The sequence below is a fragment of the Peromyscus leucopus genome, chromosome 7 (genome assembly GCF_004664715.2).
Source record: "Peromyscus leucopus breed LL Stock chromosome 7, UCI_PerLeu_2.1, whole genome shotgun sequence".
NCBI lineage: Eukaryota > Metazoa > Chordata > Mammalia > Rodentia > Cricetidae > Peromyscus > Peromyscus leucopus.
In genome coordinates, this window is record NC_051069.1 from 101,979,734 (window position 1) to 101,994,120 (window position 14,387).

At 41.6% G+C, this 14,387-nt stretch overlaps 1 protein-coding gene across 1 annotated transcript in view; it reads right to left on the minus strand.

Moving 5' to 3' along the window:
* Window positions 1-832: 832 nt before the first annotated feature.
* LOC114709262 (programmed cell death 6 interacting protein) overlaps window positions 833-14,387 on the minus strand; it is a 60,567-nt gene continuing 47,012 nt past the window's right edge. Inside the window, 6 exon segments of the mRNA XM_028893010.2 lie at window positions 833-4,286; window positions 5,023-5,207; window positions 6,124-6,247; window positions 8,628-8,722; window positions 9,809-9,943; window positions 11,424-11,672. Of these exon segments, the coding sequence (XP_028748843.1) occupies window positions 4,112-4,286; window positions 5,023-5,207; window positions 6,124-6,247; window positions 8,628-8,722; window positions 9,809-9,943; window positions 11,424-11,672 (963 nt within the window). The 3' untranslated portion in view covers window positions 833-4,111.

Genomic DNA, 14,387 nt, shown 5'->3' on the forward strand with positions numbered 1-14,387 from the left:
TCTGCCCAATCTTCTATCAACATCCCCTCGCTATAAAAATGAAACTCCTCAAGAAACCACAAATAAACTACCATACAACCCTCCCAAACCGTTTCTGGGTATATGCTCAAGAAATCCATGCACACAAGAGATGCCTGAACTCATGCTTACTGTGGCATTTTTCACGATAGCCAAATTATGGAGTCAGCATTTGGTGCTTATCAACAGATCAACAGTTTTATTCTGACATAAAGAACAAAACTGTCATTTAGAGAAAAATGAACCTGGAGGTCACTTTATTAAGCAAAATAAGAGAAATATTCACATTTTCTCTCATATGCAAAATCTAATTTCAAAAAAAAAGAACACAAAAGTAGAAGGGAAAAGAGCCTTGTTCCTGTAAGGGGGGCAAAAGGAGGTAATGGGGGTTATGATCAAACCCTGTGATATACATGTATGAAATGCCATAATTAAATGTATTATTTTATAGCATTGACATGAATTAATAAAAAGAGGGGGAGGGAAGATGAACACACTTCACACTCCTTCAATTAAACAAGTATTGTAGCAACCTTGTTGACTTGTTCCAAAAATTAGACCAAAAAAGTGTCTCTAGAAGAAAATGCATGTCTGAAAGAGCTGCGGTCAAATTGCTTCTTTATGAACTCCATAGTGCACTCCTAACAACTAACTATGAGACGGGTAGCTGCTAACAACTAACGGGCTTCCTCGTGCAGTCCATACCTTGGTTCGAGGGTGTGCTACTCCCCAACCCACCGCTTGTCGAGGCAACTGTGGGAACTACGAAACTGAAGGAGAAACACTTTAAATAAGAATTCATACTCCACAGAAGTAAGAATCTTTCAACTTTTATTTCTAGGATACATTCATCCGGAATCTTTTTGTTTCTTTACAATTTTCCCCCTAAGAGAAATGAATACAATAAAAATATAATCCAACTACCAGCAATGTTTGTAACCAGAAAGGAATCTAAAATCTCTGGTGTGATAATATAGGATATATTTTCTTAAAAAATATAAACTTCATACCAGAAATAAAGCCTGAATATTCTCTTTTGTTAAAAATATAATTTCCCTTCTTGCTCTTCCATTTAATTCTAAATCTGTATTTAAACCAGCAGTTTTAACTCTTCTTGCAAAGATTTGGTCCAGCTTGTGCCCTGTTCTACAGCATCAGTCAACTGACGGCTGCACAAATCTTAGAAATGATACGCCACGGGGCTGTAGCAAGGCTGCAAGACACCCTAGTCACTGATTAACAATTCCCATTAGCAAACTGAGGCCTGTTTACTATTTTATTATCCTGTTCATGAAATTAGGAAATGTATACAAAGGAATGTTTGCAAACTGTAAAGCTCAATGGAAAAAACAGACCTGTTTTGACTAGAAAGGTAGCTGGCTGGGACAGAGTGGGGTACAACTGTGACACCCACCTTTACAAACTGGGGAGCATGATTGCAAGGGTGCCGGAGTGTGGACTCGGGGTGTCTCAGAGAGACTGGTTGCTGCGTGGTGAGTGACACGGGACTGCTTTTCTCAACTAAGAAAAAGACCAAGGAGCAGAGCAATGGCTCTCAGACTCAGATTAACACCACAGCCAGTGGTCAAGCCACCCATCTGAGGATAGGAATCCAAGTTGGATGGCTTTTCTCCACTTCTCACTGGTTTCTCAGCAAAGCTTCAGTAGCTGGCAGGTAATCCATTTCATAATAGGCTTAGGAAGCCAACATAAATGGCCTGAGGGTGGGTACCTTAATTTAAGAAGGTAACAGAAAGTCTAATTATAAACACGGGGTAACACACTCAAGCCAGAGTGGAACCCTCTACCTCTAAGTAAACAGCATCACGCATAGTAACTTCTATAGTATACTCTGAAGAGCACAGCAAACCGAGCACAGGAGTCAAGTGTGCTGGCAAAGCACCCTAGTGAGGGCTGCCATCTTGCTTTCCAGGACAGTGGGCACAGAAAGAGGCTTTCTAGCGTCCTTGTCGAACCAGACAGACTTAGGAAGGCAAACCTAGCACTGCAGCTCAATGCCTTGCCCAGAGACTGGAGGAACATCCTGAGCAACTTCAAGGATGAGAGCCCTGACAAGAGGCAGAGTCTTGGCAAGGGGGCCTGCCACACAAGAGGCTTCACTAAGGAGTTGACATAGGAGGCTACTGAGAGGGGCTGCCCCAGAGCCTGGGGCTCCCTCCCACGCTGACCTTCCCGTGACCCTGCAGGAATAGCCCAGTGCAGTGAGGGAATGGCTGCTGGCCTGACCCTCCTCCCTTTGGCTCTCTGATACATTCACCCTTTCCTTTATACCTCCACCCCATTCCCCAAGAGAATATTCAGGCCTTTTTTTTTTTTTTTTTTTTTTTTTTTTTGGTGGCTGTTTTGCATTGGTAAGGAATATAGACTAGCAATCTGGGACCTCCCTAACTCAGGGGATGTCTCATGTCAGTATAAGAAACTCAAGTGGGGAGAATATAGACCTTAAATGCCATTTACAGAGGACTCAAATAAACCCATCTCATACACTGAGTCATCCAAAGCATTGAAGCTGAGCAATGATATGTTTAACCGTTAGTTTTGCCAAGGTTTAGCTGTCGGACTTGAAACCAACGTCCATATTTCAGGTAATCAGTCATTTGTAGTGAAGTAGCACAACTTTTGTGTTTTCTGCATACAACAAAATAAGGTAATTTAAAATACACATTTGTTTAAACCAATTTACTCCCTTTTACAATTGTATCTTCAGTCTTACATTTAAATATCAGCCTAAAGTGTCAATGAAACCAACAGTGGACTGAGTGACAGTATCATTTAACTGAGATGATAATGCAAGAAAGGTAGCATTAAACTCAGAAACAAACACAGATTAGAAGTCTGCTCATACACCTAACATGTTGGAAAAGCTCACAGAGACAGAGCCCCCGAGACCCTGAGCTCCCACTTGCATGGCTCCCTTCTAGGATGCATCTCCTCATTGTCATGGAGGCTTGTACAGCAACTAAGCGTTGTCAGAGCAGACTCATGAGGACCCAGCCTATTCCAGACTCAGCATATGTCCCCAACAACTGTCCTGTTGAACTGCTCCCTGGATTACAAAATAACCTCAGCTTTCAGGAGCCACAAAAAAAATTGTTTTAAAAAATAAGAAATTATAAAAGGAAGGGTTAAGATCCGTTCAAACATACTGTGCATTAGACATTACAGGAGAAGACCGGCTGAAACCAAGGACGAGAAAGGCACAGGGAACTTTCCACCACATCAGATGATACTGTCAATGGCAACTACTTATTTAACCAGATTGTGGGGGGGGAAATAAATTAGTACCAGAATTTGCATCACTTTCTTGGAAAATCTAACAATGAAACATTAAATATACACTTTTTAAATTTTATATTTATTTGAAGAATCTTTGGTAACAATTGTGTGTCTCCCACATTATAGGACTTTTGAAAATGAGCTTACTATCAGCATACGAAAGATGAAGTGCAGAGCTAAGCGCTGTGCTTTCCTGTTGCAACCTTGAACCTGACTGCTACCTGGCGCTGCTCATGCATTTCAACACAGTACATTTAACCTGTGAACATACAAAAGAGAGGCTAACACCAGAAAGGAACCAGACAGCAATGAGAATCAATGACAAAACATAACAATGACAACTGTTCTTAAGTAATTTATTTTTAAATTATAAGATTTACAATGCCTTGATTATGCAAAATATAATAGAAAGTAAACTAAATCAATAAACCAGAAGAAAAAGAAAACTTTTTCCTTGAATATCAGTACTTAAGCCATCTTTGTTCCAACCGCATCTTATAAAGTATGCTAATTTCAAATGTTTCACTTGCAGGTTTAATTTCTCATTTTCAACGTTTTATGAACTGTAATTTTTTTCAAATGCTATTATACCTAGTGTTCATACTGCAACAGCAGCAAAATCTCACGAGTGCGATCAAATGTGGAAGTGGGGCCCGGCCTTCGGCTTTTAGCCACAGACAGAAAGTATCCACGGCAACCAGTAGAGCAAAGTATGCTTGAGTGACCAGAACATGGCTTAGAACACTGACGGCAGCGCTGTCCTGCCCCTCCGATCTGACCCGCCGGCATGTGGCAGTTACTGCTGTGGGTAGTAAGACTGCTGCGGGGGCTGAGGGAAGGGGTAAGTAGGCTGCTGGGGTCCTGGGTACGGAGCCTGTCCAGGGCTCTGGTGGTACACCGGTGTGTACGGCATGTTGTATTGGCCATATGCGTAGGGGTTGTAGCCCATGGGCATGGGCATTTGGCAATACCTGACAGTGAGAAGAGAAGAAAACACTGGGTTGGTAAGTCAAACCCTACAGAGTGAATGTCACTATTCTAAAGTCAGTTTTCAACAAGAGCTTTTCATTCTTCTAGGGAGACAAAGGACCTGTTTCAAGAGAAAAAGCATCCCTACCATTAATTAAGTCAAAGATTATCATACTTTTAATACTGCCCAGAAAATACTAATGTTGAATCTTAACTACTAAAGGAAGAATAAAAACATTCATTTGAATGAAGCAATCTAGTTCTCTGAATATGCTCGTGTTCAGGGCTAGGGAGATGGCTCACTGGTTAAGAACATTGGCTGCTCTTCCAGAGGATCTGGGTTCAGCTCCCACCACCCACGAAGAAGGCTAACCTTCAAACACATCCCATAACTGTCTAAATTTCCAGCTGTCAGTTTACTGGATACTGAGATTTCTAAGTGCAAGCACAGAAACAAGGCCTTGGGATCTTGGCTTCATATCAATAAAGGCAGCCAGGGGACATGTCATGAATTTCACACAGAAGAGATATGTTATATAAATGAAAGATGCAAAAAATAAAAACTGTTCAGCTACTCAAATAAGCAATTATAACATGATTTTAATTTCTGGGCAAGTTGACAGCATGGCTAATTCATGAGATCTGTGTTCAGAGAAGGGACGAGCCTGTCTTTAAAGATTAATGACAGCTAGAAATCAGTCAATTCTTGGTGACACAGGGTGTCACTGCCTTACTTACCCAGGATACCCTGGATAGGTAGGATACGGTGGTCCCTGAGCCTGTGGAGGGGGAGCAGAGCCAGGGGTCTGTGGCGGTGCTGGTGAAGCAGTCCCTGCCCCTGTGGGGGCAGCAGCAGCAGGAAGGACTCGGTTTGCAGGAAGCACAGGAGGTGGAGGCCGGGCTGGAGGCTGGGGCTTCGCAGGCTGGAAGAGAAGACAAGTGATGATACAGAATGTGCAGTGTGGCTCTCAGTCAGTGCTGACTACAGTGAGGAGAGCACAGGTCTCCTGACCATGCAACCAAACAGCCCTTGACTCCCACTCTTAAGCATTAGCTTACTAGTCTAGAACGTGGCTGAAAGTTGCTCTCCGACTTCTGAAGAGCCACTGTTCTTCCTGGTGCTGACATCTAGTCACACGCTGTCTCCACCAACACTCTGACACATTCCTGGACCTACTATCAGGCCCCGAATTCTTTTCACAAACGCTTTAAAGCCGTGAGAACTTCAAAAACCCACAATTGCACGAGTGGCGATGAAACTGAGCAACTGTTAACCTAGGCGACCGTTCGGACGCTCTGCGGAAGCATCCGAAGCCGCCAGTTCCCCAGAGCCAGCCCTCCAGACATCAACACTCACCGGGTCACCAAAACAATCAGGCTGCTCCTCCCTAGGACTGGTAACTACACTCCAGATCCAAGACTCACTACTCACCTGAAAGAAAGGTCTCCTGCAGCTGCTTTTGTGAACCAAGTTCAAATCAAAGTTCATATGCCACAGAGATGGTAATGAATTGTTCATTCTCATCTACAACTCCCTCCTGTCTTCCCATGTATTTTAAAAACAGGAGTCTCATAATATGCATCTCATGCTCTAGGTTTGTTCAGCCACTTCTGAGGACATGTATCTTTTTCCATTATTGTCTTCATTTGGGGGGAAAGTCCATTCTAAAGATGTTGTCTCACTCAGGTTAAACGTTTTTTGGGGGTGAGAATTCATGAGTTGGAAGCCATAAGAAGGTTGAACCCCGACCAGAGGTGGGGACCATCAGTTAGTTCCCGCCACTGCAGCCTGCAGAGCTGGCCAGCTGCAGGAATGCAGCAGGGGCCCGGCCTACTCACCGGCATGGTTCTCGGAGCTGGAGTTGGAGGAGCGGTCGCATGCCCCCCAGCTGGGGAGGACTGATACGCTGGGGGAGGGATGGAAGGGGCGCTGGGCTCTCTAGCAATGCTCTGCTGCAGATCCCTGGGGAAGAGAGGGTGTTAAGGTTGACACCAGGAAAAACACCTATAAGATCTTACTTCTTGGGCTTGGGGATTTAGCTCAGAGGTAGAGCGCTTGCCTAGCAAGCACAAGGCCCTGGGTTTGATCCTCAACTCCAAAAAAATAAAAAATAAAGTTTAAAAAATTTAAAAAAAAAAGATCTTATTTCTTTTGCTTTTCTTCACATAATAAGCAAAAGTGCCTCCAAAAAAAAAAAAAAGACAGTATTCTAGACACGTTCCTATTCTTGCCTAGAAACTGAATCTTTAATAACTGCAGCAAAACAAAGCTGAAGTGTGACTCTACTTCTAAAATCCAGCAAAGGATTGGTTTGTTTTCAGACATCTTAGTTATAACCTGAATAAGGAATGTCTTAACTAGGCAAGCAGCCTTAGAAGATTGCCTCTTATCTTGTAAGAGTTAATTATAAAACAAAAACTAGTAGCACAATTGTCAGAACTACAACCCATTCAGACACTGGGCTAACATCTCAATCCGAGTATGACATCGGTGTCCACACAAAATAAATCCCAGCACCAGGGAGGTAGAGGCAGAAGATCACAAGTTTGGGGTCAGGCCTAGCTGTGTATCAAAAGCCTGTCTCAAACAAACAAGGGGATAAAAATCAGATAAAATTATGTAAATTTCTAGAACAATTTTTTTAACCTGTTACTTAAAGATAAGTAGCACTGAGCTATTGTATGTTAAAAGCTAATGTAATAATCTGTCACTACAGTGATCTGTCACTAGGATAAACTCACAGAAGATATATTATTGAAAAGACATCAAAACACAGACATGTTAAGAGACATACATAAAGTCTCTTCAAATAGCAAATTAGAATTAACTTCACAAGTCTCATTAAACCCTATGGTCCACACACTCCAGTGACACATGATGGCCATCAGCCTCTCAGGGCTCAATAAGTATCTACACCAGGACCAGTGGTCATGAAGTCACAATCAGTCACCTTTATTACACAGCCACCCCTCACATCTGCCACCCATACCAGGTGGAAGATAAATACTATCTTCATTAAAAGAAAAAGATGTTAGTACTTAATGTAAATAAATACTGCTTACAAATGGAGACATTTTAGACAATATTAATATTCTAAAGGTCACACTGTGAAAGATCAAAAATATATGCATATACTATAAAGCTTTAGCATAAGACTTTTCCTTTAATAAACTCCAATAATTAACATATTCATGGGCAAATGAGAATTTCCTACAGTTACTAATGATATAAATCAAAGCTATTAAGTCACAGCTCAATAATGCAAAACAGCAAAAGTAAAATGCCACGATCACTATGCCCACCGCCAACTACCACTGACACGATGTTTTACATCACTTGTGAAAGGAGAATGAAGTACAAGCGACAGTATTCAATTCTTCCAAATATTCTGCCTTTGATAAAAGATTTCAATTAACTGTGAAATTATGAAATTTGTAGGCAAATAGTCGTAATTGGATAAAATTGCAATGATTGAAGTCACCCAGATCCAGAAAAACCAATGTTGGGCATGTTCTCACTCTAGATCCGTGTTTACTTGGAGTACTTGTACAAGCCAGGAAACTAGAAGGGGGGGGGGGGACTAAAGGGAGGTAGGGCTAATAGAACACAGGTGGCCTAAGTAGGGAGGACAATGGGAGGGTGAGGCAGAGGAGGGACTGGGGAGATGGATTACTAAACACTAAGGATATTTGAAAGAGCCATCCAGAAACACAGACAATTTTACAAGCTTCCTAAATATATGTAGATATATGTAGATGTATATCCATATATGGGTGCATATATGTGTGTGTGTGTATGTAACTATATATATGTGTGTATGTTGTGTGTGAGTGTGCGTGTGTGTACACATATGTGAGGGTTTAATTGGGGTTACCCTACACAGGGACAGATAGTGTTCCTCACAGACGTCACAGATTACCAAATAAAAAGTCTAGTGCCAGGTGTGGGCTATCTCCCCTTAAGGTGTCAGTCAAAGGTTGCCCAATTCTGTCCCCTTGCTCACAGGATAAACACGGGCCAGCTGCTTCCACACTACGCACTATGTCAGCCCTCTATACAGGCCCAGCTTTCTCCAGGGCTCTGCAGAAGGGACTGTGCTATCTTCTGAACTGTTCACCTCCTCCCCGGAGTGGAACACTCCTGAGCTGTTTCACTGGGGGCCCCACTGTACTTCTACATCTTGGGGTTCTGCTCCTTCATTCTTTCATCCTAAACCAAGTAGCCCTATGACTCTGTGAAATACACAGAAGAGAGAAGGGGAATTCCTGCATCAGCACCACTCAGTTCACCCCAAACGTAAGAAAGTGGCTTTAAGTACACTCGGATGCACAAACAAACTCACTTTAAGAGCTCATCTCTCTCTGTCTTCCGTGCAAACACGATGTCACTGCATTTGTTCTGGAACCTGACCAAGATTTCAGTCAGCTCGTTGTAAAACTATAAGCAAAGAGCAAATACAAGTACTAAGTAAAAGCAATTCTAACCCAGGGAAAAATACATTCTAACACTAATTTATCAATGATGCTGAGAATAGAAGCTGCAATCATTCACATGAGATACATTCATACTCTCAATTGAGTAACTTAGTACTAAATATGACCTAAGATTGGTAAGAAAAATAAAACTAATCAGATCATGTTCACAGAATACTGGCACTAAATATTAAATGGCTGTATGTTACAGGTTTTATAACTGAACATATTCCCCATCCCTATACAAAAACCAACTATTAAGTGATGACTCTAAATCTATTGTCATGCTGAGTTAAACCTGTACACTAACTATAAAAATGCAGGTGTCACTGTAGATAATACCCAAGGCTCTCTGGAGAATTCCTCGGCTTATCTACTTGAACAAAGCATTGAGTCCTAATGAATGGATTCATACTTTCCCCTCACACCATGGCTTTACAGTGCTGTCTATTCAAAGGACTGCCAATAATAAATACTGAATCTCATCAAGGTAACTTTATTCAGTTATCGTTATGGAGCTAAGAACCAGAAGAAACTCTGTATCTGGAAAACTTAAAAATCACTTCTCTCAAAAGCAAAACAATCAGAGGAAAAATTATATATATAAAATAAAAGCATTTCTCTACACCCTTTAAAGAACAAAGCAAGGGATGCACTTAGAACATATCTGAAAACTACTTTGAGACTCTGGTAGGTCACAAGTCTGTCCTCATTACACCACCAGCACAGGAGATCCAAGCCATGTGTCCCCCTGTACCACAAATCAGTCCCAACTAGCCCTGAAGAAGATGTCATTGGTTTCTGATAGCTCTGATTCCTGCTACCTACAATGCATAAGTCCTTCCTCCACATAATTTATTCTTCAAAGTTCCACCAAAATGGTGCTGCCTCTGCTGAGCATTCTCCCTCTGCAAGCTTGACAGAAGAAAAGGCAGTAACACCAGCACATCAAATGCACAGTACTTGATCCCACTGGAAATACCACCAGCATCCTAACTGTCCTTTTCCATCTGTACTTAGCAGCTCTAGTCTCTCTCGTGTGCACACATACCTTTGTGCCCTCCTTCAAGTTAGCTACAAGTTCAACAAAATTGTCATATGCAGTTGCCAAGTTCTTCAGAACTTCTTCTCTCAAGTTAGCTTCATTGTTAGACTGCTTCATTTTAGAAAATTCCTGGTGTGAGACCTTGGTAAAAGAAACAAAGTGTATATTTACTTATAAATTTAATTCAGCTTAAAATACTTAGAAATTTTCTTTCATTTAATAGGTATTGCATACACACGTGTGTATGCATGTATGCATGTGCCATGGTACATATCCAGAAGTCAGAGGACAAATTTCAGGAGCTGGTTCTCTTCTTCCACCACATGGGTCCTAGGGATTGAACTCAGGTCATCAGGATTGATGGCATACACCTTTATCCCCTGAGCCATCTTGACAGCCAATCAAAATATTTGTACTAGGGCCAGGTGTAGTGGTACACACCTTTAATCTCAACATTGGGGAGGCAGAGACAAGTAGATCTCTAAAAACACCAAGCCTGTCAGGGCTACATAAGTGAGACTGTCTCAAAGAACAAAAATAAAACAACAAAAAATGTATTGATCTCTTCTCCAATTAGGAAATTATGATTGCTGATATTCAAAATTACAAGGAATACCTAGAATTTGTTTGTGTCACACTGTTTTTTACTTTGTTCTTAAGTAAAAAATGTCACAAATTCAATGATAGCAAAATATAATCAACAATGGGTACTAATTTCTATCATTCTATAACATAAAAAGCGCACAGATGAGAACTGATTATTTTAGAATACTTTTACCGCTATAGAATTCTGCATATTCACTGATAAAACAGCAATGTCTCAAGTTTTATACATAGCTAAAGTCTATTATGTATTAGCCAGATCATTCTGCAGGCATTAGTGATTCCCACTCATTTTGATTCTTCCTAGAAATGACTTGGAAAACATGTGTCTGAAGGCCTTCTAAGCAGCACAGAGCACCCTAGCCAGAGAAGCAGCTTTGTTTCTAGCACTGGGATTGAACCTGGGACCTCACACATACAAGGTGAATGTGACCAATAGACATTGTCAGCCATTAAGAGTGCACTGCTCTAAATCTTAACCCCAGTGTAGTGGGTAGCTGTTCCAGCTTTGACCTGGAAGTACTACCCCTAGTACTACCCCCTGTCACGCCTACCTATGACCTGCCTCTGAGCAGGGCTGAAATGGGAGCCCTTAAGACCCAAGATCCGGGTGTGCCAGCTCTCTTGGTTCCTGGTGATCCTGGATGCTGGAAGACAGACCCGGCTAAGTTCTCCAGAGAACACCTCTGGACTGCACTTCACCTCTCCCGGATCCTGTAACCAATCCCTTTACTTGCTGTAAGTCACCCCAAATTAAACCTCCCTTTTAACTACATGGAGTTGCCTTAATAAATCCCCCAATCCCCCAGCACTCTCAAAGGCAACACGCAAGGATGGAAAGTTTGAGATCCACCTGTGTCACATAGTCACAGTGAGTCCCATGCCAACCTAGCTGGAAAGACCCTTTATTTTTGCCAACTATGCAGATATACCACGTTCTCTCTGTGAATTCTTCGTTTTCCCACTCTCTAATGGCCATAGGTCTGACACATACCTCCTATTAAACATATAAATGTACCTGTATGTTTTTCAAAAGTCCCTCCTGCTTCTTGAGAGACTCTTGGACTTTAGTTGTTAGACCGCCATAGATCCGATCCAACTCAGTGACAGAAAGAGCCTCTTCGTTTATCACGCCATCCTGGGCCAGGGCTGTCAAAAACTTGCTTGTCATGTCAAAATTCACTGACTTCAGGTCATTCTCAAGACCCTCTCTTTCCTTCTTTAGTTCATCAAGATTTGACAATAAGGATTTTAAGTCATTTACAACCTGAACAACAAACACACACATGGTCAGTGGGAGGGCGTCTCTAGGAACAAAGTTCAAGGCTGAGGAATACAACCCCTCTGCACTACCTCTTGGGAACTGAGCATTTTTTATATATTCAAAATTCAAAACTTTAGTACTGGAAACAAATGGACCTATCAAAGTGAAACAATTACAAGAAAGAAAATGTTACATGCCTTAATCCCAACATTGGAAGGCAGAGGCAAGCAGATAATTGAGTTTTTTTTTTTTTAATTTATTTATTTATTATGTATACAGTGTCCTGTCTGCACATATCCTGCAAGCCAGAAGAGGGCACCAGATCTCATTACAGATGGTTGTGAGCCACCATGTGGTTGCTGGGAATTGAACTCAGGACAAGCAGTGCTCTTAACCTCTGAGCCATCTCTCCAGTCCCCCAGATAATTGAGTTTTAAGTAAGACCAGTCTGGACTTCATAATAAATTCAAGGCTACATAGAGAGCCTGTCTCAAAAGAGAAAAAAGAGAGGAAGGAAGGAAGGGAGGGGGGAGGGAGGGAGGGAGGGAGGCAGGGAGGGAGGCAGGCAGGGAGGGAGGCAGGGAGGGAGGGTGAGAATGAGGGGGTGAGGAGGGAGGGAGAAAAGATTAAATTTCAGGCTGGGAATACAGTTCATGGTTGTCAGCTTGCCTAAAATGCATAAGACCCTGGATTCAATCCCCAGAACCACAGTTTCAAAGAAGGAAAGAAAATAGTATTTCAACCAGTAATCAGCATGACAGACTTAGTTACTGTATAACCAGCACAGGTGAGTTCCTGGAAAGCTGTATCTTCTCACTTTCAAAATGAGAACTGTAGTGGGTAGCCATTCCAGCTTTGATCTGGAAGTTCCAACCCCCACTGAGGCTTTGGTAACTGTCACGCCTGCAAGGAGGGGCCAAGAGAGGACCCTGAAGACCTGAGATCCGATGCGCCAGCTCTCTTGGTTCCTGGACCCTGGATGCTGGAGGTAGACCGACCGCCGGACTGCACTACACCTTTCCCAGACCCTGTAACCTATCCCTTCACTTGTGAGTTACCCGACAAAATAAACCTCCCTTTTAACTACATGGAATTGCCTTAATAATTTCACCAATAGAGAACAGTGCCTATTTCAGGACCATTGTAAAGATCAAGGTGATCCATATGACGTGTTCAACATGACTCTCTGCATAGACAGAGCCCGCCACACATGCACTGCTACCTAGCACCTGAGTTTTTATGGTACAACTGCAAACCTTGGGTACACTTTGAACTATATAGAGGCTTAGAAATCTAAGCGTTCGGACAGATTTAAAAAAAAAAAAAAAACATGTGAAACAGATTAGGAATTAAACTCTCATGTATTTAGTGAATTTAAGGTGCCTCTTTAATTATGTGTCATATTTTTTACTAGGCCAGGTGCAGTAGGGCATGTAAGCTTAAAATATTGGAAAAATATTATACACTGGAAGGGCTGGGGAGATGGCTCACAGGTAAGCATTAGGGCCTGAGTTTGGACCCCCACAACACATCTCTGGTACATGGTGATAAGCCTTCTCAGTACTTGTAGATAAAAGTTCTCTAATTGAACGATCTAGAGAAAGAACTAGAGAGATGACTTAGAAATTAAGAGCACTTGTTACTATTCCATAGTACTTGAGTTCAGTTTGCAGCACCTACATAGGGTGCCTCCAGGATCCTGCCTTGTTTGAGTTCCTGTACTGACTTCCTTCAGTGATGAGCAGCGATGTGGAAGTGTAAGCCAAATACAACCTTTTCCTCCCCAACTTGCTTTCTGGTCATGGTGTTTCATTACAGCAATAGAAACTAAGACACCTCATTGGTTCCTTGTTGATAAAGTTATACGGCTGTTGTTTTTTGGTTTCCCTTTCAATGGAAAAGCAAAAATGTTTTTTTGCAAAATAAAAATAAATAAATAAAATAGTTTTTGCTAAGCAAAATCAGAATTAAAGCAAAATCTGAATTAGTTAAGCCTTTATTTGTTACCATTTTATTAATTTGTATTAACAGACACTTCTTGTTAATCTTTAATGCCATCACACATGGGGATAAAGTCTTTTATAATCAACACTAAATTACTATATTAAAGCTGGATTTCCTGACAGGTAGCCAGAAAATGTTCAGCACTGTGTTTATGCACCATGAACTTCTATTACAATCTTCATGTATTATCAAAGCTGTTTCAAACTGTTGTCATCAAAGTTGATGATACTTTACCCAGGGCGTTTGTGATTAAAAACAGCCATTTGAAAGCCTGGCATGGTGGTGCTTGCCTAGGCAGAGTGGATCTCCGTGAGTTCAAGGTCAACCTGGTCTATACCGTGAGATCCTGGCCAGCCAGGCTATATGAGACTGTATCTTAAATATTTTGTTTCTTGTTTTTTAGGTTTTTTTTTTTTGGAGGGGGGTGTCTTTTTCATTCATTTGTTTGTTTTGTCCTATTCCAATTTGTTTCTGTTTTATTTTAGTATTATTCCTTAGATGACTGTTTGTTTTCTGAGGAAAGACAGAAAGCATGTGGATCTGGATGGATAGGGAGATAATCCGGGGATACAGCTCAATGGTAGAATGCCTGTATAATATGCAGCAGGCCCTAGGATTAATCCTCAGCCCTACAGGGCAGGGGTATGGAATTGTTGTTGTTCCCTGGGGCTATACTCTTGTTTAGATCCCTTGCTCTTCAAACACTTATGTTCT